The sequence below is a fragment of the Mirounga leonina genome, unplaced genomic scaffold (assembly GCF_011800145.1).
Source record: "Mirounga leonina isolate KUSES-001 unplaced genomic scaffold, KU_Mleo_1.0 Mir_178, whole genome shotgun sequence".
Lineage (NCBI taxonomy): Eukaryota > Metazoa > Chordata > Mammalia > Carnivora > Phocidae > Mirounga > Mirounga leonina.
This window is the reverse complement of record NW_023270464.1, coordinates 1,617,998-1,642,723: the sequence shown is the minus strand read 5'-3', so window position 1 is coordinate 1,642,723 and position 24,726 is coordinate 1,617,998. Positions and strand designations below refer to the sequence as shown.

The window sequence follows — 24,726 nt, the reverse complement described above, 5'->3', positions numbered from 1 at the left end:
AGGACTAAAGACATAATATCAGTAAAATTGTCTCTCAATAACAAAAGTTCTGATTGTCTATAGCAACTTTACCATCAAACAAGAAAGTGATCATTCTTTTCAGCTATAATCTACACACTAAAGCTTAAAGTCTTTTCATGAGTTTTCCTCTGACCCCCAAAGTCCTCTTAATAAAGCACTAATTTCCATTGGTTTTAGAATTGTGCAACATTTTTTTTATCAATTCTTCTTTATGATAGGAGTAATACCTAACTTTCAATATTTTGATTTGTGAAAACAGATAATATATAAGACTGAATATAAAGGTTGTTTTCCCTGAAAAATGTTTTTCAGAAGAGGGAGCTCCCCCAATTTCAAAATCCTTGCAAAGTCTCTCATATTACATGGTGTTTTTTCTGTACTTGTTACTTTATTCTTTGTTCGTTCAACCAACAAAGTACTTTTTGATAAAGATAAACTAGCCTGTAATGCCCCTACCAGTGTTAGTTTTGCATGTTTATAGAAAATACATAATAGAATTGATAAATCATCCAGCAAAGTCACAACACAAATTTAGTAACTATTCTTGAGCTTATGACCTCACAATTACAAATGCCAGGTGTCATAGTAAGCATGACTTGAAAAATCAGCTTCCAAACAGTATAATATGTAGTAATGGTTGCACAACTTGAAGCTATGAAAGTCCTGTCAAAGAGTCACCACGGGGGCATTGAGGAGATAGAGATACTAGAAATACATAATGCTGGAAGATAATAGATTTACAGTCCAGAAGAGTGGAGAAATGTCATTAACACCAGAATATTTAGTTGAGACACCAGAAAAGGCTGTGTCTAAGACTAAAGGTGTACTCTAGACCCCCTCTAAATAAAGCTTAAACCAAGCCATCACAAGATCAACGAGAACCGCCAGTAAATTGTCATAAGAAAGCATTTAACATGGTTTAAAAAAGGATAATATACTTCATAATCTTTGTAATGTATCATCCACAATATTGAGTATGCAATAAAAAATTATTAGGCATTCTTAGAAGCAGGAAAATGTGACCCATGATCAAGAAAAAAAATAGTCAATATAAAAAGACAAATCTGGTGTTGTATCAGCAGACAGGAGTTTTAAAGCAGCTATTATAACAATGTTAAAGGACTTACAGGAAAAAATAATGTTAATGAATGAACAGATGGATAATCACAGCAGGTAAAGTATTTTAAAAAGTAAACTCTAGAATGAAATGTATAATAGTTGAATTGAAAAATCCACTAGCTGGGCTTAATAGTAGATGGAAGATGGCAGGAAAAAAAGGTCATGCGTAACTGAAGACCATCATATAAAATTTATCTAATCTTAAGAGAGGGATAAAAAGATTTTAAGGGGTGCCTGGGTGGCTCAGTTGATAAGCGACTGCCTTCGGCTCAGGTCATGATCCCAGGGTCCTGGAATTGAGCCCCGCATCGGGCTCCCTGCTCTGCAGAGGAAGCCTGCTTCTCTCTCTCCCACTCCCCCTGCTTGTATTCCCTCTCTCGCTGTCTCTCTCTGTAAAATAAATAAAATAAAATCTTTAAAAAAAAAGATTTTAAAAAATGAACAAAGCCTCAATGATCTGTAGGACAATATGAAGATGTATAACTATAACTGGGGTTCCAGAATGAGAAGAGAAAATGAATGTGATAAAATTTTTTTAAGAAATTAAGTTAAAATCCCCAAATTTAGTGAAAAAATTCTGACCTACATATTCTGTAGACATGATATAGTCACCACATTTTTTAAAGTTAAATTGGATATTTATTACAAAATCATTTTTTTTATAAAAACACATCTACCATCAGTGTAGACTTTTTACACAGCATTTTTTCCCACCTACAGTTAGGAGAGCCTGGCATTCTGTTTTCACTGTACTGATTAAAGAAATAGATTCAAAGAAGGTAGGTGATTTTACATGACCAAATGCTGAGAAGGCCCAGAGCAAGGCTGAGGGCTTTGACTTCCAGGTCAATATCCTTTTACAATGGCTAAGCTGTCCACCCTATGCTGTTAGCCTCATTCTCCGACTGGCCCTAGCTAACTCCCTGAGGAGATACAGGGGAGCACTGTTTAGGAGTTGTGATGCTCAGCAAAGGTGGGAACTAATGTGTATTTATCCATCATGTCTACCCAATCACGGAGTATTACTGCCAGGTAGATATTTTATAGTATTCTCATCCAAGCACAGAAGTAGTGAGTGTTATGTCAATATTCCTGTGATTCCAGAGTCCATGTCACTAGCCTGCCTGTCCAGAGCTCTAGCAGGTTCTGATTTTACAGGAGCTCATCTAGAGGAGAGTTAGCCTTAACTCCTTTTGTATAATAATCACCCAGTCATTTCATTCTTCTTCACATTTGGTAGCCTCCCTTCTTTTTTTAATTCGTTTTTCCTTTTAAACCATCCACCACATATGTGTCTGTTTTCTGATTCTTTTCCACAGTCTTTGTTTAAATCTTTAGTATTTTAAAAAAAATGCAAGTTCGCTTTTCCCAGCTAAGTCCCATTCCTCTTTCTTTTTTTAATTTTTAGTTTTATATTTTTTTATCATTTCCTTTTCTGTTGTCTGGGAAACCACTCTATGGGTAACCTGATTTCTCTCCAGACTTTTAGAAATACATGTATATTTGTCTATTTGGGAGTATAGTATTCTCTGACTTGCTTTTTTTTTTTTTTTTTTTTTAATCACTCTGCCTTAGAGATCTTTCGAAATGTGAATGAATTCCATCTTATTCTTTAAATGAAAACCCAGCAGTTTATGGATCTACCCTAAATTATTTAATTAGCTCCTATTGATTAGCATTTAAGCAGTTTTTACCCAAAATGTCCAGTCAACTCCCTTGTTCATTTCCTCAAAAGCCACTCCAAATCTTCATTTGCAGTTCAAGGTTAATTGCTCCATTGTACCCTGGAAACAATCCAGAGTTCTTTAAAGACCTCATTCCATCAATTTTCCTTTCTGCTGTATCGTCAACCTGCCAAATATCTTAAATCCTTTCCTCCCTTTCTGTTGCCAGTGCTCTGGTTCACCCACTCCTGTCTCTTGCAGACTAGTGCAGTAGACTGCTTACCAATCTTGCTGATTCCAAAAGCGAACTTGCATTTTTTTTTAAATTATATTCACCTTGTACAGTCATGCTATTCACCTCATTTCCCATACAAGGAGTGTGTGCTCGTGTATTTGATAAGTTTGGAACATTAAAACAAGTTGATGTGTTCCTTACCCAAGGTATATGTAGATAACCTGCTCCTTGTGAAAACTTTAAAGCATTACAAACAGTACTGTAAGTATCCTTTCACCACAGCCTCCAACCTCACCAAAAAAAATGTCTACTCTCATAAGAAGTCGCCACTGTTGGGGTGCCTGGGTGGCTCGGTCGGTTAAGCATCTGCCTTTGGCTCAGGTCATGATCCCAGGATCTGGGAATGGGCCCCACGTCAGGCTCCCTGCTCAGTGGGGAGCCTGCTTCTCTCCCTCCCTCTGCTGCTCCCCCTGCTTGTGTGTTCTCTCTGTCAAATAAATAAATAAAATCTTAAAATTAAAATAAATAATCTTTAGTATTGACACATGTATAATAAAATAGTCAAAGTCAGACCAACACTATTATTAATTAACTAATTAATCAATGAATCGATGCATTCCATGTAAAGCATTCATTGAAATGCCTAAAATGTGCTAAGCACCGCACTTGATGACAAGTAAGCAAAGATGAGCAAGGTACAGTTTTGCTTGTAATGATCACACAATTTATTCAGAGAGACAGACATACAAGACTATAAAGACATGCAATTCTCTGTGCTAATGCAGAAATCAGGCATATAGAAGGTAAGGGTAGTGCAGACTTGCATGTTATCAACTCTCCCTGGGGTGCTATAAGCAATGCCACCTCATTAAGAGAGGTACTTCAGCTGGGTCTTAAAGAAAGGTGGGAATTTATAAATTACAGAAAGAAAAAGTAAGAAAGGAAACAGTTTATCTGGACAGAAGAACAGTGTGAGATGTGTAACAGACAGAATGTATGGAGGACTGCAAACTATCTTTTTTGTGTGTGTGTGTAATTTTTTTATTATGTTATGTTAATCACCATACATTACATCATTAGTTTTTGATGTAGTGATCCATGATTCATTGTTTGTGCATAACACCCAGTGCTCCATGCAGTACATGCCCTCTTTAATACCCATCACCAGGCTAACCCATCCCCCCACCCCCCCAGAACCCTCAGTTATTTAAAAAATATTTAAAAGACAAAATGTGAAACAATTTGAAAATTTCTGAATAAATTGAAAGGTGTTGACCTAATTCAGGTATTTTAATGTTAATGTATGGACTATGATAAATTTTATGGAAATGTTGCTTGCAAAATTATATAGACATTAAAATTAAAGTATTATTATATTTATGTAATGTCAGGAAGGATTGACCTAAACATAAAACACTGTTGGAGTGGAGGAATTTTGTATGGCTCCTTTTACAATTTGATAACTTTCCCCTGCACAGGCATCACCACAGTGCTGACGATGACCACGCTCAGCACCATTGCCAGGAATTCCTTGCCCCGTGTGTCCTATGTGACTGCCATGGATCTCTTTGTGACCGTTTGCTTCTTATTTGTTTTTGCTGCTCTGATGGAGTACGCCACCCTCAACTACTATTCAAGTTGTAGAAAACCAACTACCACTAAGAAGAAAACATCGGTGAGTTCCAGTAGCAAAGATTTTCTGAAAAAGTAGTGGGAGGATAGTTTGCAATAAATGATCCTTATTCCTAAGGATCATATACAATGTTATATAAATAGCTACTTCAACAAGATGTTAAAAAAACAAGACAGATATTCTGAAGATATGAATATAATCTGAATGCACCTCTTCAGCTTCACCTACCAGTGACATGGATTGATGTAATCATACCTCAAAGATTGCTCTTAGTGAAGGTGATCTATGATGCAGATTTCCACAGAAGTTTTCTAATTATTTTTTTCTGCTTTTCTTGTAGTTATTACATCCAGACTCCTCAAGATGGATTCATGAGAGAATAAGCCTACAAGCCCCCTCCGTATGTATAGCATTGAAGGTGCAAATATTTCTGAGAACTCCTTTAAACTAAGATTGAATGATATGTTATTGTTTATGTATGCATGTATTGAAGAACAATGAGTAATGTATATAACCCCTTCAAAAATGTGTATACTCTTTAAATATCCAATTTGGAAAATAAAGGGAAAAAATTAATCATAATCCTTCCACCTCGGGATTAGCATATACATACATATTCCTGTTTTTTAACTCAAAATATATTATGAATAAGTTTCTATGCTATAAATATTATTTTATAAGATCATTTTAATGATGCATTATATGTTCATGATTGATGGATAGACAATCTAGGTTGGATACTGGGCTAATCCACACCTTCTCACTTTTATACATATTCTTATCACCGCAGTTTTATATAAACCTGTGACTATAAATTTAATATAAATTCCTAGAAGCAAAATGGCTGGGCCAAAAGGGTTGCTTGGCTCCATCAGCAGTGTGGGACACCCACCTCCCAGAACTCTCCCTGTATTAGGTTTGATAGCCAAACAGAAAAATGGTTTCTGCAAACTGTTCCCTTAGAATTTCTTTGATTACTGATAAAGTTGAATATTTTCGCTTGTTTATATTTTATTTCCATTTCTGTTTTTGTGACTTGTTTTTATGTCTTTTGACTTTTATGAAAATTTTTTATATAACCTTTTTAACTTTTTTTTAAATTTTTTTATTCTTATGTTAATCCCCATTAATTACATCATTAGTTTTAGATGAAGTGTTCCATGATTCATTGTTTGTGCATCACACACAGTGCTCCATGCAGAATGTGCCCTCCTCAATACCCATCACCAGGCTAACCCATCCTCCCACCCCCTTCCCCTCTAGAACCCTCAGTTTGTTTTTCAGAGTCCATCGTCTCTCATGGTTCGTCTACCCCTCCGATTTCCCCCCCTTCATTCTTCCCCTCCTGCTACCTTTTTCTTCTTCTTCTTTTTTTTCTTAACATATATTGCATTATTTGTTTCAGAGGTACAGATATGAGATTCAACAGTCTTGCACAATTCACACTGCTTCCCAGAGCACATACCCTCCCATGTCTATTACCCATGTCACCCCCTCACTCCCACCCCACCCCCCAGTCCAGCAAAGCTCAGTTTGTTTCCTGCAATTAAGAATTCCTCATATCAGTGAGGTCATATGATACATGTGTTTCTCTGTTTGACATATTTCGCTCAGCATAATACCCTCCAGTTCCATCCACGTCATAGCAAATGGCAAGATCTCATTCCTTTTGATGGCTGCATAATATTTCATTGTATATATATACCACCTCTTCTTTATCCATTCATCTGTCGATGGACATCTTGGCTCTTTCCACAGTTTGGCTATTGTGGACATTGCTGCTATAAACATCCGGGGGCACGTACCCTTTTGGATCCCTACTTTTGGATCCCTACTTTTGGATCCCTACTTTTGGATCCCTACAAATACCCAGTAGTGCAATTGCTGGACCATATGGTAGCTCTATTTTCAACTTTTTGAGGAACCTCCATACTGTTTTCCAGAGTGGCTGCACCAGCTTGCATTCCCACCAACAGTGTAGGAGGGTTCCCCTTTCTCAGCATCCCCGCCAACATCTGTTGTTTCCTGACTTGTTGATTTTAGCCATTCTGACTAGTGTGAGGTGGTATCTCATTGAGGTTTTGATGTGGATTTCCCTGATGCTGAGCGATATTGAGCACTTTTTCATGTGTCTGTTGGCCATTTGGATGTCTTCTTTGGAAAAATGTCTGTTCATGTCTTCTGCCCATTTCTTGATTGGATTCTTTGTTCTTTGGGTGTTGAGTTTGATAAGTTCTTTCTAGATTTTGGATACTAGCCCTTTCTCTGATATGTCATTTGCAAATATCTTCTCCCATTCTGTCGGTTGTCTTTTGGTTTTGTTGACTGTTTCCTTGGCTTTGCAAAAGCTTTTTATCGTGATGAAGTCCCAATAGTTCATTTTTGCCCTAGCTTCCCTTGCCTTTGGCAATGTTTCTAGGAAGAAGTTGCTTCGGCTGAGGTCAAAGAGGTTGCTGCCTGTGTTCTCCTTTAGGATTTGGATGGACTCCTGTCTCACATTGAGGTCTTTCAACCATTTGGAGTCTATTTTTGTGTGTGGTGTAAGGAAATGGTCCAGTTTCAATATTCTGCATGTGGCTATCCAATTTTCCCAACACCATTTGTTGAAGAGACTGTCTTTGTTCCATTGGACATTCTTTCCTGCTTTGTCAAAGATGAGTTGACCATAGAGTTGAGGGTCCATTTCTGGGCTCTCTATTCTGTTCCATTGATCTATGTGTCTGTTTTTGTGCCAGTACCATACTGTCTTGATGATGACAGCTTTGTAATAGAGCTGGAAGTCTGGAATTGTGATGCTGCCAGCTTTGCTTTTCTTTTTCAACATTCCTCTGGCTATGCGGGGTATTTTCTGGTTCCATACAAATTTTAGGATTATTTGTTCCATTTCTTTGAAAAAAGTGGATGGTATTTTGATGGGGATTGCATTGAATGTGTCGATTGTTCTAGGTAGCATTGACATCTTCACAATATTTGTTCTTCCAATCCATGAGCATGAACGTTTTTCCATTTCTTTCTGTCTTCCTCAATTTCTTTCATGAGTATTTTATAGTTTTCTGAGTAAAGATCCTTTGTCTCTTTGGTTAGATTTCTTCCTAGGTATCTTATGGTTTTGGGTGCAATTGTAAATGGGATTAACTCCTTAATTTCTCTTTCTTCTGTCGTGTTGTTGGTGTATAGGAATGCCACTGACTTCTGTGCATTGATTTTATATCCTGCCACTTGACTGAATTACTGTATGAGTTCTAGCAGTTTTGGGGTGGAGTCTTTTAGGTTTTCCACATAAAGTATCATATCATCTTCAAAGAGTGAGAGTTTGACTTCTTTGCCGATTTGGATGCCTTTTATTTCTTTTTGTTGTCTGATTGCTGTGGCTAGGACTTCCAATACTATATTGAATAGCAGTGGTGATAGTGGACATCCCTGCCACATTCCTGACCTTAGGGGTCAGGAAAGCTCTCAGTTTTTCCCCATTGAGAATGATATTCGCTGTAGGTTTTTCATAGATGGCTTTTATGATATTGAGGTATGTACCCTCTATGCCTATACTCTGAAGACTTTTGATCAAGAAAGAATGCTGTACTTTGTCAAATGCTTTTTCTGCATCTATTGAGAGGATCATATGATTCTTGTTCTTTCTTTTGTTAATGTATTGTATCACATTGATTGATTTGCGGATGTTGAACCAACCTTGCAGCCCAGGGATAAATCCCACTTGATCATGGTGAATAATCCTTTTAATGTACTGTTGGATCCTATTGGCTAATGTTTTGGTGAGAATTTTTGCATCCATGTTCATCAGGGATATTGGTCTGTAATTCTCCTTTTTGATGGGGTCTTTGTCTGGTTTTGGGATCAAGGTAATGCTGGCCTCATAAAATGAGTTTGGAAGTTTTCCTTCCATTTCTATTTTTTGGAACAGTTTCAGAAGAATAGGTATTAATTCTTCTTGAAATGTTTGGTAGAATTCCCGTGGGAAGCCATCTGGCCCTGGGCTTTTGTTTTTTGGGAGATCTTTGATGACTGCTTCAATTTCCTTAGTGGTTATAGGTCTGTTCAGGTTTTCTATTTCTTCCTGGTTCAGTTTTGGTAGTTGATCCATCTCTAGGAATGCATCCATATCTTCCAGGTTATCTAATTTGCTGGCATAGAGTTGCTCATAATATGTTCTTATAATTGTTTGTATTTCTTTGGTGTTGGTTGTGATCTCTCCTCTTTCATTCATGAGTTTGTTGATTTGGGTCATTTTTCTTCTCTTTTTGATAAGTCTGGCCAGGGGTTTGTCAATCTTGTTAATTCTTTCAAAGAACCAGCTCCTAGTTTCGTTGATCTGTCCTACTGTTCTTTTAGTTTCTATTTCATTGATTTCTGCTCTGATCTTTATTATTTCAATTCTCCTGCTGGGTTTAGGCTTTATTTGCTGTTCTTTCTCCAACACCTTTAGGTCGAGGGTTAGGTTGTGTACTTGAGACCTTTCTTGTTTCTTGAGAAAGGCTTGTATTGCTATATACTTTCCTCTTAGGACTGCCTTTGCTGCATCCCAAAGATTTTGAACAGTTGTGTTTTCATTTTCATTGGTTTCCATGAATTTTTTTAATTCTTCTTTCATTTCCTGGTTGACCCATTCATTCTTTAGTAGGATGCTCTTTAGCCTCCATGTATTGGAGTTCTTTGACTTTCCTCTTGTGATTGAGTTCTAGTTTCAAAGCATTGTGGTCTGAAAATAGGCAGGGAATGATCCCAATCTTTTGGTACAGGTTGAGACCTGATTGATGACCTAGGATGTGATCTATTCTGGAGAATGTTCCATGGGCACTAGAGAAGAATGTGTATTCTGTTGCTTTGGAATGCAATGTTCTGAATATGTCTGTGAAGTCCATTTGGTCCAGTGTGTCATTTAAAGTCTTTATTTCCTTGTTGATCTTTTGCTTAGATGATCTGCCCATTTCAGTGAGGGGGGTGTTAAAGTCCCCCACTATTCTTGTATTGTTGATGTGTTTCTTTGCTTTTGTTATTAATTGCCTTATATAATTGGCTGCTCCCATGTTAGGGGCATAGATATTTACAATTGTTAGGTCTTCTTGTTGGATAGACCCTGTAAGTAGAATATAGTGTCCTTCCTCATCTCTTATTACAGTCTTTGGTTTAAAATCTGTCTGATATAAGGATTGCCACCCCAGCTTTCTTTTGGTGTCCATTAGCATGGTAAATGGTTTTCCACCCCCTCACTTTCAATCTAGGGGTGTCTTTGGGCCTAAAATGAGTCTCTTGCAGACAGCATATCGATGGGTCTTGTTTTTTAATCCAATCTGATAGCCTGTGTCTTTTGATTGGGGCATGTAGCCCATTTACATTCAGGGTAACTATTGAAAGAGAGGAATTTAGTGCCATTGTTTTGCCTGTAAGGTGACTGTTCCTGTATATTGTCTGTGTTCCTTTCTGGTCTATGTTGCTTTTAGGCTCTCTCTTTGAAAGAAAGAAGAGGATTTAAAAAAAGAAAAAAAAAGGGAGAAAATGTGATCAGGCAGGGGAGTAGAAAAAAACCATATACTAGAGATTTAGGGTATATTTTGATTTGTTAGAAGAAACTGTATCTCAAAATTTTAAAGAGAGAACAACTTACATATATATGCCAAAAATACGGGTAACTACTATGAAGGGATAGAATATGACTCAAAAATGAAAAATAAAAATATTTTTTAAAAAATGAATTGATAAGATGTTGGTTGAAAAAGGGAAAAAGAAAAATTCAAAGAAAAGAAAAAAATTAACATGAAAGACTAAAGAATCATGGTAAAAAGCCATGAATTCTATGTGTAGTATTCCCCTAGTGCTGGAGTTCTGCCGTTCTCATTGATCGTTAAACTTGGTCTTGGCTGGCTGTTCTCGCTGATCTTCTGGGGGTGGGGGCCTGTTGCCGTGGTTTCCAAATGTCTTTGTGGTAGGCGGAATTGCCCCGCCCTTGTCCCCTCCTGGCTAAGTAATCTGCTCGGATTGCTCTCCGGAGCTGTTGTTCCCTGTGAGCTTTCTGTACAGCTTTGGAGGCAGAGAGTGAAAATGGCGGCCTCCCAATCTCCGCCTCCAAGGAGCCGAGAACTCGGGGCCCCGCTCCTCAGTGAGCCCCCAGAGAAAAGCAGTCACTCCCGGCTCCCCGGTCTCCGGCTGCACTCCATGCTCACCTGGCCTGTGACCGCGCGTTTCTATCTCTGGCACCTGACCCCGGGTGGAGTCTCCAAACCCAGCAGATCCCTGCGGTGCGCTCCCACGCTGCTCCTCCTGGGGGAGGAAGGGGAGTCTCCCTGGATCTACTGCTTGTTGGGTCCCTGCTGGTGGAGCAGTGGCCCGACTGTGCCGCGGATCAGTTTATGACAACCCCGAGCTGAGAGCCCGCGCCTGGGCTCTGCCTCTGCAGCCGGCTTCCCTGCTCCATTACCTGGGAGCTCTGCCACACTCAGGCACCCCCGGTCTTTGTGTGACCCCGAGGGTCCTGAGACCACACTGTCCCGCGAAGGTTCCACCCCCCGCTTAGCCACCAGATTGACGTCCCTCAGTGGAGCCGACTTCTAAAAGTTCTGATTTTGTGCTCCGCAGCTCTAATCACTTGTCAGAAGTGGCTGACGGAGGCCCCTCCCCTGCCGTCTATCCTCCTGAATATCACCTCGGATTCACTTCTCCGCACGTCCTACCTTCCAGAAAGTGGTCGCTTTTCTGTTCAGAGAGTTGTTGCTATTCTTTTCTTCGATCTCCTGTTGAGTTTGTAGGTGTTCAGAATGGTTTGATCCCTATCCAGCTGAATTCCTGAGAGGAGACGAAATCCAGGTCTCCTACTCCTCCGCCATCTTGCTCCGCCCCCCTGTCTTTTAACTTTTTTAAAGTAAGGATCTGCTAGTTACTTATACTATATATTATGTATATTGTATTTTATATGACATAAGACTTATATAGTCACATACCAAATAATTAAGGATATTAATATGTTTTTTGTTGTGCAGTTTTATTTCAGTTTAATTGCAATGTTGTCACTGTTCATTTCTTGTGCTTTTTTCCACGCACACGGTTTTATTTTTTTTTTAAGATTTCATTTATTTATTTGAGAGAGAGGGTGAGAGGAGAGAGCACATGAGGGGGGGAGGGTCAGAGGGAGAAGCAGACTCCCTGCTGAGCAGGGAGCCCGATGTGGGACTCGATCCCAGGACTCCAGGATCATGAGTTGAGCCGAAGGCAGTCGCTTAACCAACTGAGCCACCCAGGTGCCCATGCACATGGTTTTAAATCACCTTTGCCAAATCTATCAGCCTTCCCTTTTGTGGTCTCTGCATCTTGCTCAGAATGATCTAACCCCCCTCACTTTCTTTTGAGCACTTACTCTTTTGGACACTATATTCTAAGTGTTTTCATGTATCAATTCATTTTAGCCTCACAACAACCCATTCTGATGAGAAAACTGAAATATGGAGAAATTAAGCTCTATAAATATCAGTTAAGTTTCAACAATTTATAGTATTGTTATATTTAATTATTAATGCATCTGAATTTTTAGTATGTGGCTTGAGGTAAGAACCTAACTATTGAAAAACTGAGAAATGTTTTTTTAAAATCGCTGATGTGGACTACCTTTTTTATTATATAACAAAATTTATATATATAACTGCTTGTATCCCTTTATACATATCAATTCACTAATTACACTGAATGCTTTATGCCCACCCATACACGGTTTTCTAACTGCTGATGAGTAATTTATGTTTAGTGCATTTCAACATACTTTTTCAAGGAGACTGTTTGGTTATCTATACTCTGCCAGTGCATCATTTTAGTTCTGACAGAAGGTGAGTGGTGAAGCCACTTTTACAGCTGTGGGAAGCCACAGAGAACAGATTTGCCAGCAAATGCTTCCAAATAGCAACAGACTGAAAAGTAATGGAAAATGTTGGGAGTGGGGATGTTGTAACAGAGACAAGTCAGAACAAATAGCCTGAGGTCCAGAAAGCACATTACCACACACATAGCCAGGGGGCTGGGAGTGGAAGAAGAAATATTGACATCTTTGGTATACAAAAGATACTGCCAAAAGAAAGAATCTTTTAACATAGAGAAAAAAGAATTTTTCACAAAGCTATAAGAATTGTTTGTTGTTTTTTTAAGAGGCAAAGTGTAATGACCTTGAAGAAAGTACATAGAAAAACAATTCAGAGTGAAAGGGTCTAGGCCAGGTGAGAAGACACAGAGAGACCTTCAACAAAAGTTCACAAAATAGCCGAATAAAAAGGCAGTTTTCCAAGGTTGGATGATAATTGTCAATGTCTTCAGTACTATTCTGAAAGCTCCACGGGGATAGGCTAGTTAAAGGGCTGCTATCACCAACAGCCACAGAGATGAGCAGCTCTGAGCTGCTCAGGACAGGAGCCAGGCCCCACTAACAATCACGCACGCACGTTAGGGCAAGCTGTCTGAACATCTCTGTGCCTCAGTTTCCTAACCTGTAAAATGCAAGGCTCACCACTTCATATGTGTGGTATGCCACCCAGGAAGCATAGCATTTCCAGGGAAGTCGTAGGACTGCATTATATATGCAGGCAAAGCAGGAATGAGTCACGGTCACACTGGGCTGCAGAAGACCTTGAGGACTCAATAATTAAAATCTCCATTTTGAGCACAGTTTGAAATTTTTATGACAAATGAGAGGTATGCATTTAAAAAAGTATTTAAGCAATTTAACATGTGGCTGTTTAGGGCTCTTAGCATCCTGAGTTTTATTGCAATATTATAAAATGCAATTAGTTTTATTTCAAAAGTGAGCTATAAAGACATAAATAGAACTCTCTTAATTATTAGATCAGGCTTACATATGTTTCAACGATAATAAGTTTTTAGTTTGTTAAATGAAGAAGTGAAATAGGGGTTTCTCTTGCCCCCAGAAATCTTGCTGCTTATTTGCCTACAGCATCTCTTGTCACCCTTTAGATCTCTAGTGAGCTGTCCCCACCCCTTCAGAGCCTTCTGATGCCTTTTCTGCATCGTCTTCCTTTAGGCCTGTCCTGCAGGTAATAGCTGGCTACTCATCTCTGTGTCACTACACAGGCACAGAGGGCTGAAGAAATAAAAAGATGAATATCTGACTGAAAACTGTCAAAACACACATGCAATTATTATTTAATAAAGGCAGAATTTTCAAACTGAACCTTGCCAAAAAGATGCAGAATCCTCAAATGCAGCAGACTACATTTTTTTTTTCCCAGCAGACCCCTCCTGGTGATTTTTATACCCCTAGAAATGTGTCCACAGTAGAGCCTATAGAACAACAAAGCTTTTGTTTCTGTCCATTGCCCAGAATTGTGGAGGAAGGTAGAAGGCTGCACCATGACACTCTTGACTAGCCATTAAAAGGATGCCCCAAAGAGACGAACCATGAGAGACTATGGACTCTGAGAAAGAAACTGAGGGTTCTAGAGGGGAGGGGGTGGGGGGATGGGTTAGCCTGGTGATGGGTATTAAAGAGGGCACTTTCTGCATGGAGCACTGGGTGTTATATGCAAACAATGAATCATGGAACACTACATCGAAAACTAATGATGTAAAGTATGGTGATTAACATAACATAATAAAATAAAATAAAAAACTATTAAAAAAAAAAGGATGCCCCAAAAGGCTACCAGTTGTGATGCTTCATGCTCTACACTTTTACCTGCTTTTCCCTGGTTTTTGACTCCAGACTTCTATGGACATATTCAAATTAACAACCATAAGAAAAAAGGAAAGGGGCACAATGTTTCCTTGTAACAATTGTTTTTGATAAAAATACAGCTGATCCTTAAAGGAAATACAGTTGACCCAATAATGTAGGGGTTAAGGGTGCCGACCCCCAACACATGCAGTCGAATATCCATGCAGTCAATGACTTTTGACTCCCCAAATACTTAACTACTCATAGTCTACTGTTGAGTGGAAGCCTTACCAATAATATAAGTAGTTGATTAGCATATATATTGTATATGTATTATATACTATATTCTTACATTAATATAAGATAGAGAAAAATGTTATTAAGAAAATCATAAGGAAAAGTAAATACATTTGCAGTACTGGGCTTGTATTTATTGAAAAAAAAATATCTGCCTATAAGTGGATCTGCACTGCTGAAATCCATGTTGCAGGGCCAACTGCATAAGAGGTACTCAAGATGCCTTCTAATGAATTCTGAAAGGTCTCTCTCCCAGCAAGGGACAAAGGATCTAGCCAGCCAGCTGAGAACTGGGTTTGTGCATCCTCTTCTCCCTTGATTTCAGGCTCCACTGCGTTCACTGGCACACTTCAGTCCCTCAGTTCAACCAGCACAAATAACACTAAAGCAGAAAGGCAACTATGATTTTTAGTTCTTTCACATTATTCAGTCAAATTTAGAAATATATCCTCTTGACAGACTTCAATTTAATACATAATTCAGAGTTATTTTGAAGAACTCAAACAAGTGTCTGAAGAATTGAGAAATCTGCTGCTATGAAGAATGTAAATCAGGATCTTGGAGAAAAGGGCGTATTCACATAGACATAGAGCTGGACTCATATTCCCAGGTCTTTTTCCCTACATCATTCCTGCTCTTCAACTTGGTCTATTGGGTTGGATACCTGTATCTCTAAATGTTGCTATGGTGATGACTGAAGAGCATTAGGTTTCCCTCTTTACCTTTCACCCTTTGAGAAGCCACTTCTCAAAGTTTAAGAGTGATTCCTCTCATTTATGAGTGAACATAAGTCATCCCCTCTCCTTTACCTGCCCTGCAGTCACTTTTCCACATCAGGAGGAGAGCTTGGGAAGTAGAAAATAAAACATTCCAATTGTACACATTTTTGGCTGTGACTCTTGATATGACAAGTGGTGTCTGGCCACCACACACTGAAAGCTAATTTTTTACATAAATTACATGGAACAAGAAGATTCTTTCACCATTCTTATATAGCATAGTTTTTACTGTTTACTACTTAGGTAAAAAACAAATTTATCTCTCCATATTTGAAATGTACTGCTTAACACTTAAGGGTTTATATACAATATGTACATATTTACTCCCAATCGATCAAAAAGTAGGCAGAACAGAGACTTGAAATGGTTAATACACATCTGAAAATGTGCTCAGCCTCCCTCATCAATAAGCTGAGATATGCAAGTTTTGAAAACTGCACTGTACTCTTTTTGCATTAAATTTGCAAATATTGAATTGGCAGATTGAACTCTCAAAGATCAAACTGTCCAGTACAGAGATGGGGGATGTGTGGGAAGGAGCATGGCATTATTCTATTTATCTAAAGGACAGACGTAACATACACCTATTGCTTGATTCACCTTGGGCTGTTCTTACTGCATTTCATGATGATTTTTGTGTTGTTCTTGTTGCCTACAGAACTATTCTCTCCTCGACATGAGGCCACCACCACCTGCAATGATCACTTTAAACAATTCTGTGTACTGGCAGGAATTTGAAGATACCTGTGTCTATGAGTGTCTGGATGGCAAAGACTGTCAGAGCTTCTTCTGCTGCTATGAAGAATGCAAATCAGGATCTTGGAGAAAAGGGCGTATTCACATAGACATCTTGGAGCTGGACTCATATTCCCGGGTCTTTTTCCCTACATCGTTCCTGCTCTTCAACTTGGTCTATTGGGTTGGATACCTGTATCTCTAAATGTTGCTATGGTGATGAGTGAAGAGCACTAGGTTTCCCTCTTTACCTTTCACCCTCCCCAGACCAGTAGTGACCAACTGCAGTAGGAAGGAAGGAACACTGCTCAGTTTATCTGAAGTTATACATTACCTTTGAGCAGTACAGGAGTATGTGGCAAATATTTCTATTATGTATTTCACACTCACACACATGTGTGCGCACACACACATTAATTGAGTTTTAAAGTGATATTCTTGCTAATCCCTTATTAAATCTGTAGCTTGGTGATGTTTATGAATGGTTTTTGGATATTGGAAGCAGTTGCCAATTGTTGCCAAGAAACCTGTAAAACATGCAAGCAAATATCCAAGAAGATCTCTCAGGCCAAGACCCCTTCGATAATTTTCCTTTGCAGCCCTTGGATGTACCAGTGCCCACATTCGTGGAGCCACTGCTTGCTGGTACACACTCATGCCGACCTCAGCCCCACGTTCCTGGGCAGTCTGAGTTCAAACGTGAACTGCAGTGAGTTTTGATCCAGTTTCCTCTCCCTGTGGCCTCTTTTATGCTGGCACCATCATTGTTACTTAGCATTCCTTTATCAAATAATCTCACCCTAGGCTTGGGAAGGGTGTATATGCATCCACAAGTTTCCATTTGAGAAAAAACATAGGATTTTAAAAATTCTCATGTTGCTGAATTCAATGATGTTTATTGTCTCTGAACATCAGTTACTACTTTATTCCAAACTACTGAGAGTCAGCAGTATTTTTACCTTTGGGTTCTGGAACTAGTTCAGCTGGAGTTCAACATTTTACCTTAGTTGTGTTTTACTAGACCAAAACACTACCCCAGAGTATGCGTCTTGCTTATGTTATGCTATTACAGGGTCAGTGATTATCTTCATCTTACAAAGACAGATATATAGCATTCACAAGACTTTGTCTTGAAAATGTTTTCCAGAGTGTCAAAGAATTGTAGATAGAATTTAAAAATTTCTTAGGCAATATTAACTTTCAAGTCAAATCAAACTTAGATGCAAAAACAAGGGCAATGGCTATCATCAATGATATATTTTGATGAACAAAAATTATTTTATACTTTGAAATATGAATATGTAGCAAAATCCCAAAGAAAAAATCCCCTGAAATTATTACTCTTTTGATATTTTTATAACACAAAACTAACTTGCTTCTTGATGTTAATTAGTTCTTTGTCATGACTGGATGCCAGTGTGTACTTCACAAGACTCTTCAGAAGTTTCCCACCATTGATAGGGAAAAAGAAAGTCCTATAGTTCATTAATAATGCTTTGGCATTATTAAAATTTTGGTACTAAAATTTTGGTACCAGTATCTCTGTGCTTCTCATTTTTCTCACCCAGAAAACTGAATTAATTTTATTGGAAACCATAAAATTTTATTTTAATTGTCTATTGTAAATATGATTATTACTCAGAAAAAAAGGTAAAATAATATACAGATAGAATATATAAAAGTACTGATTTCACACAATTTACTGGATGCAGACCAGACAGAAGGGGATGGGAGTGGAAGAGGCTAGAAAAGTAAAATTAGATGAATCTGTTTATTTTTATGAACATCATTCATATCAAGTGAATGCAAGTATATTAGGATACGATCACCCAGTTTTCAAGGACTTAATCTATAAATAGTGTGAGATATTCAAGCCCATTGCTTTTCTTCCTGTCAACTCCCTGCCATTTGATTTGATAGTTGCTACATAGGCCACAAGCCAATTGGGTTCGATCTAGCAAATTCAGCTTAAAATACAAAATAACAATAAATATTTGTGGAGAACCAGGTTGAACCTATTGGCTTAATAAAATTTCTACTCTATTGGAGAATTTCACCTCCTCGCATCCTTGTTCTGTTTCTTATGCATAAACCACCTTCTTAACCTGGCAGTGGTGGTTTGGAGGCACCCTGACCAAAGGAATTCCTCCATGTCCCACCAAAGCATTGAGTACCCATGGAAGGTGGCCAAAGGTCAGTCTTCTTCAAACATAATTTTCAATTTTATGAATTTATAATATCTAAATATGAAGAATTTCAACCCATTATGTCTTTTAAAAAGTTCTGGAGGGAAATGAACTTTCTAGTGAAATTCTTCTTAGAAGGAAAATAAACTTAGAACACTTTATAACATAAGTTTGGCCCAATTTTACCTTTAAAATTTTATTGATGCTTCTTGTTTCAAAGCCACTCAATATTTAGGTATCATTGGCAACTCTTATGAAATTATATATATAGGATATACGTATCAATAACCTGTTTTCTGAATCCAGCCATTCTCTTCTCCCTGACCTCAGTCATCCTGCTGATCTAAACACATTAGGTTATCATTCATTTTCCATGAAGGGAAACTTTCATCTCAAGAGAGTCTAATAGATGTTCACTCACAACATGTAAAATACATTTCTGTACATACAGCAATCTACCCACAATGGGTTCTGACTAAAAAGAACTCAGACATCTCCTCAGAACACATTAATGTCAGTGTCTCTACAGGCTTGCCTGTTCAAGTTCTCTTTATCAATTTCAACTCCTGAGATGAGCCTTCAGTCCACAATAGAGGAGAGTGGCGTGTACCTCATGCAGATGCAGAACTCAGGGGCTTGCTTATTAAGTATGTATGAGGTTACCTTTTGGAGAAAGGAAGAGGAGAGGCACAAGAAGAATGTGAGGGAAATGTATCACTCTTAAATTGAAGGACTCTCTTTCAACAGTATGCTTGGTTAGTAGGGTTTGTGTGAGGTGTATGGATGTAAGACTGTTCTGCACAGACCCAGCACCCTTACAGCTCTGCTCAGCTTGCTTTGCATTTAGACTGGAGAAATACTTTTGTGGTTTTGTGGCAACCAGTTGGGGAAGTTGTCTGAGTGACTGGTATCCTAAAGGTGCTACTGTGTTCCTTACTTTCAGAAATACTGTAAATTGGAGAAATGAGAGTTCTGTATTTTGAAAAGGATTTCTAATTTCTTACCACTGTGGATCATACTTACAACTGTGACTGTCTCTCCTGTAACATGCATCCAGGTTGAGAGATAAAGAGAAAGCATTTCACATTAATGGAATTAGAGAAAAATGCCTCTTCAGAGCCTAGAAAGTACAGTCTGTACAAAGTCTCAACACCAATGACCAGAGGAGAGATTCTCAGGTACTAGACAGAGAAGGAAAATGTTACTATAATTTACTCTGGACCCAGCCAATACTGCCCCTAATTTGCCCAAAATATGCCTTACAGTAACATATAAAGCTTATATCATACACATCTTATAGATTTTCCATTTCCTGTGATCACATGTATTTCATGCCAGGTTTTTTTTATTATTTATGAATGGATGGAGACAGGATTTTCATTTTTTTATGTGCCAAGCAGTCTTATCCTTAATTGTCTATCAATCAGTTAAGAACATAGTTTTTGTGGCTTCAATTGGAAAAATGCTTGTTCTCCATGGCAAAGTATTTTCAGGCTCCATAAGGGAAATTGGAGCCAATCTAAAAGTCATAGAACCTTCACACCAAGTCTTTTTTACCTGGCCATAGCTTGCTGCAGTAAAAGTGTCTAGACATATTTTTGCTGCTCTGCAAAATATCACAGTCTGCAAGCAAAGGTGGGTAATTGACAACCCCATTTTGCATTAACAAATGCTTGCCACAACTAGGAAGCAATGGGCACTCTTTATCTAAAGGGCTAGAAAACAAGACAAACAAAACCTCTTCTTCCTTGATCATTTTTATCTCAGCTGCCAATAACTGAGAACTTTCTGTGATTTACTTTGCAAACTTGAAGAATTATAATTGGTTTCCAACCATTATACTTATCACTATATGAGATCAATGTTCTCAAGACACAAAGCACCTTGAAATCTCTCCATATATGCAACTATCTGCTTTTTCTGAGAGTTTATGAACTATATACATATGAAGTTTCATCATCAATTTCTGTAAAAAAAGAAAAGTTAGTGAATGACTTGGGATAAACATAGATATAAATATACATTGAAATGTTTATCATTAGTCTTGGGCTTCAGAACACTATTGTTTTTAAAATATTCAGAAGGGGGTCTGGAAATAAGGAGGGGAAACAGATTGTAAATACACTGTAAATGTGAAATTCACAATTTTCTGTTGAGTCCCCTTCAAATTGCCCAAAATTGAGGAAGTATGCAATTTGTACATGTTTCTTTCTCTCAAATTTGCCTGTAGGAAACCTTCAGGTTCACATGGTTTAGAAGTACCTCCAAATTGTATAATAACATCCAAAGAACCAAAAAAGAACAATTCAGGCTAAATGACAAATCCCTTCTTGTAATTCCTTCTTGACTTACTTTTTACTTAAAAATAAATTTCTATCATTATAAGGAGAAAACATGTATATGTTGAGATAACAGGATAACAACTCAGACATTCATATCTCTGGGAGAATAAAAACTTGGCTTTTTAAAAATGTCTGATAGTTTTGAAGACTAGAGACTAGAGCATTTTGAATCCTCCTTTTAAAATTTCTTCTGATTACAAGTCAGCAATTCCAGGCTATAAGCCTGGTCTAGTTCTAGTAAAGTCAAAAGAGAGATTGTTCCCTACTGTTTTGTTTTGTTTTGTTTTGTTTTGTTTTGTTTTTCCAAATGTCCTTTAGTTAAATGATGCTTTGGTTTTTAATGTTGGCAATAAAATACCTTAAGCTTCTTATTACTCTGCTCACATAAAAACCAAATTTTAGACTAGTTTAAATCAGTGTTAAAAATTAGTTGAATAGTCACTAACAAGTTTTCAATGTTTTGAGCTAATCAAGTAGGTTTTTCAGATTGTATAATATAGGAACATGAGCTAGAAAATTAGGAAGACCAAACACACAAACGTGCACACACACACACACGTGCACACACATGCACATACACAAAGCAAACACTGCTTGAATGCAACATTCAGGTAATTGAAGGAAATGTAAATTGTTGTACTTGAATTATTCAGATAACGGCCTACTCTCACCACTTCATTTTTCGAATCTGTAATCACAACACAGTTTTCCAGCCCAGTGGATCAGCCCCACAAAGGGAGGGTGATAATGATTCCTGCACGGAAGTAAGGTCCTCTATGTCTGTTGAACAGTTTAAACTCAACAGATTGGAAAGAATAGTGAAGATTGATTGTCAATAATGAAATCCCCCAGATTGAGAAGGTAGCTGCTATCTTTTCCTCTTTTCTAGTTATTTGGAGTTTCTTCTTTGTTTTTCCCACTAATCAGTTATTCACAATATAATTAAAGTTCCTAATTTCCATTAAAAGGTAGAAGTCCTAACTCACAGTCAGACTGATTTTCAGGAACAAATGACAAGAGCTTTGATTTGATTAGAATTTATTATAATAGTTTTTTATTATGCTCTGTTCATATTTATAAGAGCAGGGGTTTGGGGAGGTCAGTTTGTCAACTGAGTGAAAGCCCCCCAATACATAGAGTAACAGTTTAGTCACTTTGATGGGGAGATCAGACTGCCCCATCCTCTATCTAGCCATGACAGTCCCAGTCAACCCATCCACCATTTAGTTAACATGCCCCATTCCTTTAGTCCATGCACTGGCTAGTGCAGGGTAGCCCTGGAATCTATAGAAAAACTTTTAAAAGAAAAGAAAAAACCTGCATTCTGAAGTAACTTTCAATGAAATTACACAATAAGTAATGATAGAAAATTCACATAATTTGCTGACTAAATTTTCGAATTCCCAGCCACATAGGATAAGATTTTAGAAGAAATAAACTATGCTGCATCACTATAACCATCATCATCATCACCATCACATCACCACCATCACAATCACCACCATCACCACCATCACTATCATCACCTTCATCACCATCACCACCATCACCATCATCACCATCACCATCATCATCATCTATATCCTTTTTCTTGTTCCATACTAGTCCTTAGCTATCGATCCAAAACAAAGGTTTAATGTTTTTTCCAAATCATAATGAAATTAGAACTTAAATTAAGAAGAAAATGGATAAGTTTCATTTTAGTTTAAATATTAAATACACAGATCATAGCTTAAAATGTTGCTTTCCTAAAACATTTCCATAACTTCTCTGTATCCTCCCAGTTCTATCTACCCTTCTTCAGACAAAATTTGAAACAATTCCTTAGGAGAACACTCCACTTACTTTCATTTATTTTGGGTTTTGTATTTGTTTGCTTTGTTTTATCTCACTTGGCTTTTGTATTCTTTTTCATGAAGATAACATATGTATTGGCTAAGAACTTTTTTCCCTAAAATGGATGCATCTGTGGACACCACAGGTTTTCTTAGCCCAAACGGACAATCAATATGCTTCATATTATACAATTTGGGTCTGGGCTTTGATTTCCCCCTAATTTATCTTGAGATTTTTACTTTGAAATAGAAATAGACACAGGCAAAATATATTGATTAAATTTACAGTGTTTACTATTATATTATCTGTTCAGAATAACTCTATGAAAACAGTGTAAAAGATACTTTCAATCATTCTTGACCTTCAAAATGACTAATTTTGTGCTAGTGAACAATGTTTACATGCATATATTTGTAAAACCACATGACATGTTTTTCTTTACAAGCAGCTCCTGGACTGAGTGAAAGGGTCATTCCTCATGAGTACATTTTCTATGGAAGATTTTAGAAGAGTAATAATTTCCAGGGATTGGGCCTGGGTTGTCTTGTAAGAAGCAAAGGGCCATCTTGTGTTTACATGCAGTGATGTGTGTATTTGTGTATGTATGTACAGTGGTAAAACTGGAACAACTTATTAACATGTGTATTACTCTACCCATCACCCCAAATGTAGTTGAAACAAGTAGAAAGGAGCACAGTTTCCTAGTGGTAGTGTATTAGCTTACTAAGCATTTAGTTAAGGAAAAGGGAGTGAGGGAGAGAGAGAGAGAGGGAGAGAGAGGGAGAGAAACTGACAATCTCTACATTTTCTGGAAATGTGGAACCACATTCTCTCCTAAAAAAAAAAAAAAATCAAGTTTAAATACCTGATCAGAAGTTGGTTCTGAGTTCAAACAAGCCTGCCTCCTATTGAGAACACCTGATCATATTTTTACTTGAGTGCACATCTGAGTGATTACTTGATCATTTGTGCAGGTGGTCAATATCATCTGATAAGCTAGAAGTAGTTCTTAAGATGTAGGTGGCAAATAGCCATCCTCACACACTTGTTTAGGACACAGCTTTCCAATATAACGTGAGAAAGCATCTATCAGGTCTGGTGTGAACCATGTGACATAGGAATTAGCCATAGTGCATGGACTGCCCTCTCTTTTTGAAGCCTGTGTAGGAAGTAAAACCATCTTGAGCCCTGGGAGATGCCCTAGACAGAAAGGAAGGGCAAAAGCACGGGTCTGCTCTCTGCCTCAATAGAATCCTTCCTGCTTGTGAAACCATCTCATTCATTTGGGAGGAAGGTAGAGGGATTCCAGAGTCTGAGAGCATCTTGGAATCAGCTCTTAGCACACAGTGCAGATGAGCCTGGCACCAAGAAGAGGTCCACCTGCTCAAGTGCGTGCACCCAACCCTCTCCAGCAAGTGGACCAAGGACCAGGCCAGGGTCCCTGCCCTCACCAAGTGGCCTCCAATAGCCCCTGCTTCCCTGTCGTCCTAAAAGGGCTTGGAAGCCCTGACTCCCAGTCTTCGCGCTATCTCGGTCCCTTCCCCACTGTCCCAAGACGGTACTGAGGTCCCACTGTTCTCCTCCCCTCTGTCAAGGACGTAACTCCCCGCTAACCGTGCAGCTCAGCTCGTGGTGTCCTAGTGAAACGAGGGCGCACTAGCGCCCGACGTGCCTTGGCGACACGGGCGGCACCGCGCCCCGCTTCGCCCGTATGGTCCTGCCGCAGCCTCTAGGCCCCCTGCCCTGAGCCAGCTGGGCCTGGTGGCTGCGCCACCCTCTGTATTTGTATTTGGATTCCTACGTTTGTACTTCTAATACAAATAAATGCACATGTTGTCAAAAATACTTGAGCCAGGAATGAGCATCTTTCTGGTTTGGGGTGGCCGACCAGGAGGCTGGGGAAACGCAGGCTGGGGTGGAGGTCAAGGGTGCAATTCTATATGACTCTACCCACCAGAGGGGCATGGCAACAACTGCCCCTTTTGGAGGCTCAGCTCCCTGCTCAGCCCCACATAGGGACAGATTCTGCAAATGTTAAAGGGGAGGAGGTTAAGTGTCTTCTCTGGCAGAAAGGTTACAAGTGGACAGTGTCCAAAGGAAATGCCTTCCTCTTCCACTCTTGCCAAAGCCCATGAACAGAGATTTTGAACCCAACCCAGAGAGCAGGAGGCCCCACTCCAGCCAAGCCAAGGCAGCTGGTGCCAGTCTTCGGGGCCTC

The 24,726-nt window shown here is 38.6% G+C and overlaps 1 protein-coding gene across 1 annotated transcript in view; it reads left to right on the top strand.

Annotated features, from left to right (window-relative positions):
- The window catches only part of GABRG3 (gamma-aminobutyric acid type A receptor subunit gamma3), a 797,287-nt gene extending 780,730 nt beyond the window's left edge, over nucleotides 1-16,557 (top strand). The window contains exons 8-10 of the mRNA XM_035023930.1: nucleotides 4,518-4,714; nucleotides 5,013-5,072; nucleotides 16,068-16,557. Of these exons, the coding sequence (XP_034879821.1) occupies nucleotides 4,518-4,714; nucleotides 5,013-5,072; nucleotides 16,068-16,349 (539 nt within the window). The 3' untranslated portion in view covers nucleotides 16,350-16,557. The remainder of the gene's footprint in view (nucleotides 1-4,517; nucleotides 4,715-5,012; nucleotides 5,073-16,067) is intronic.
- The last annotated feature ends 8,169 nt before the right edge of the window (nucleotides 16,558-24,726 follow it).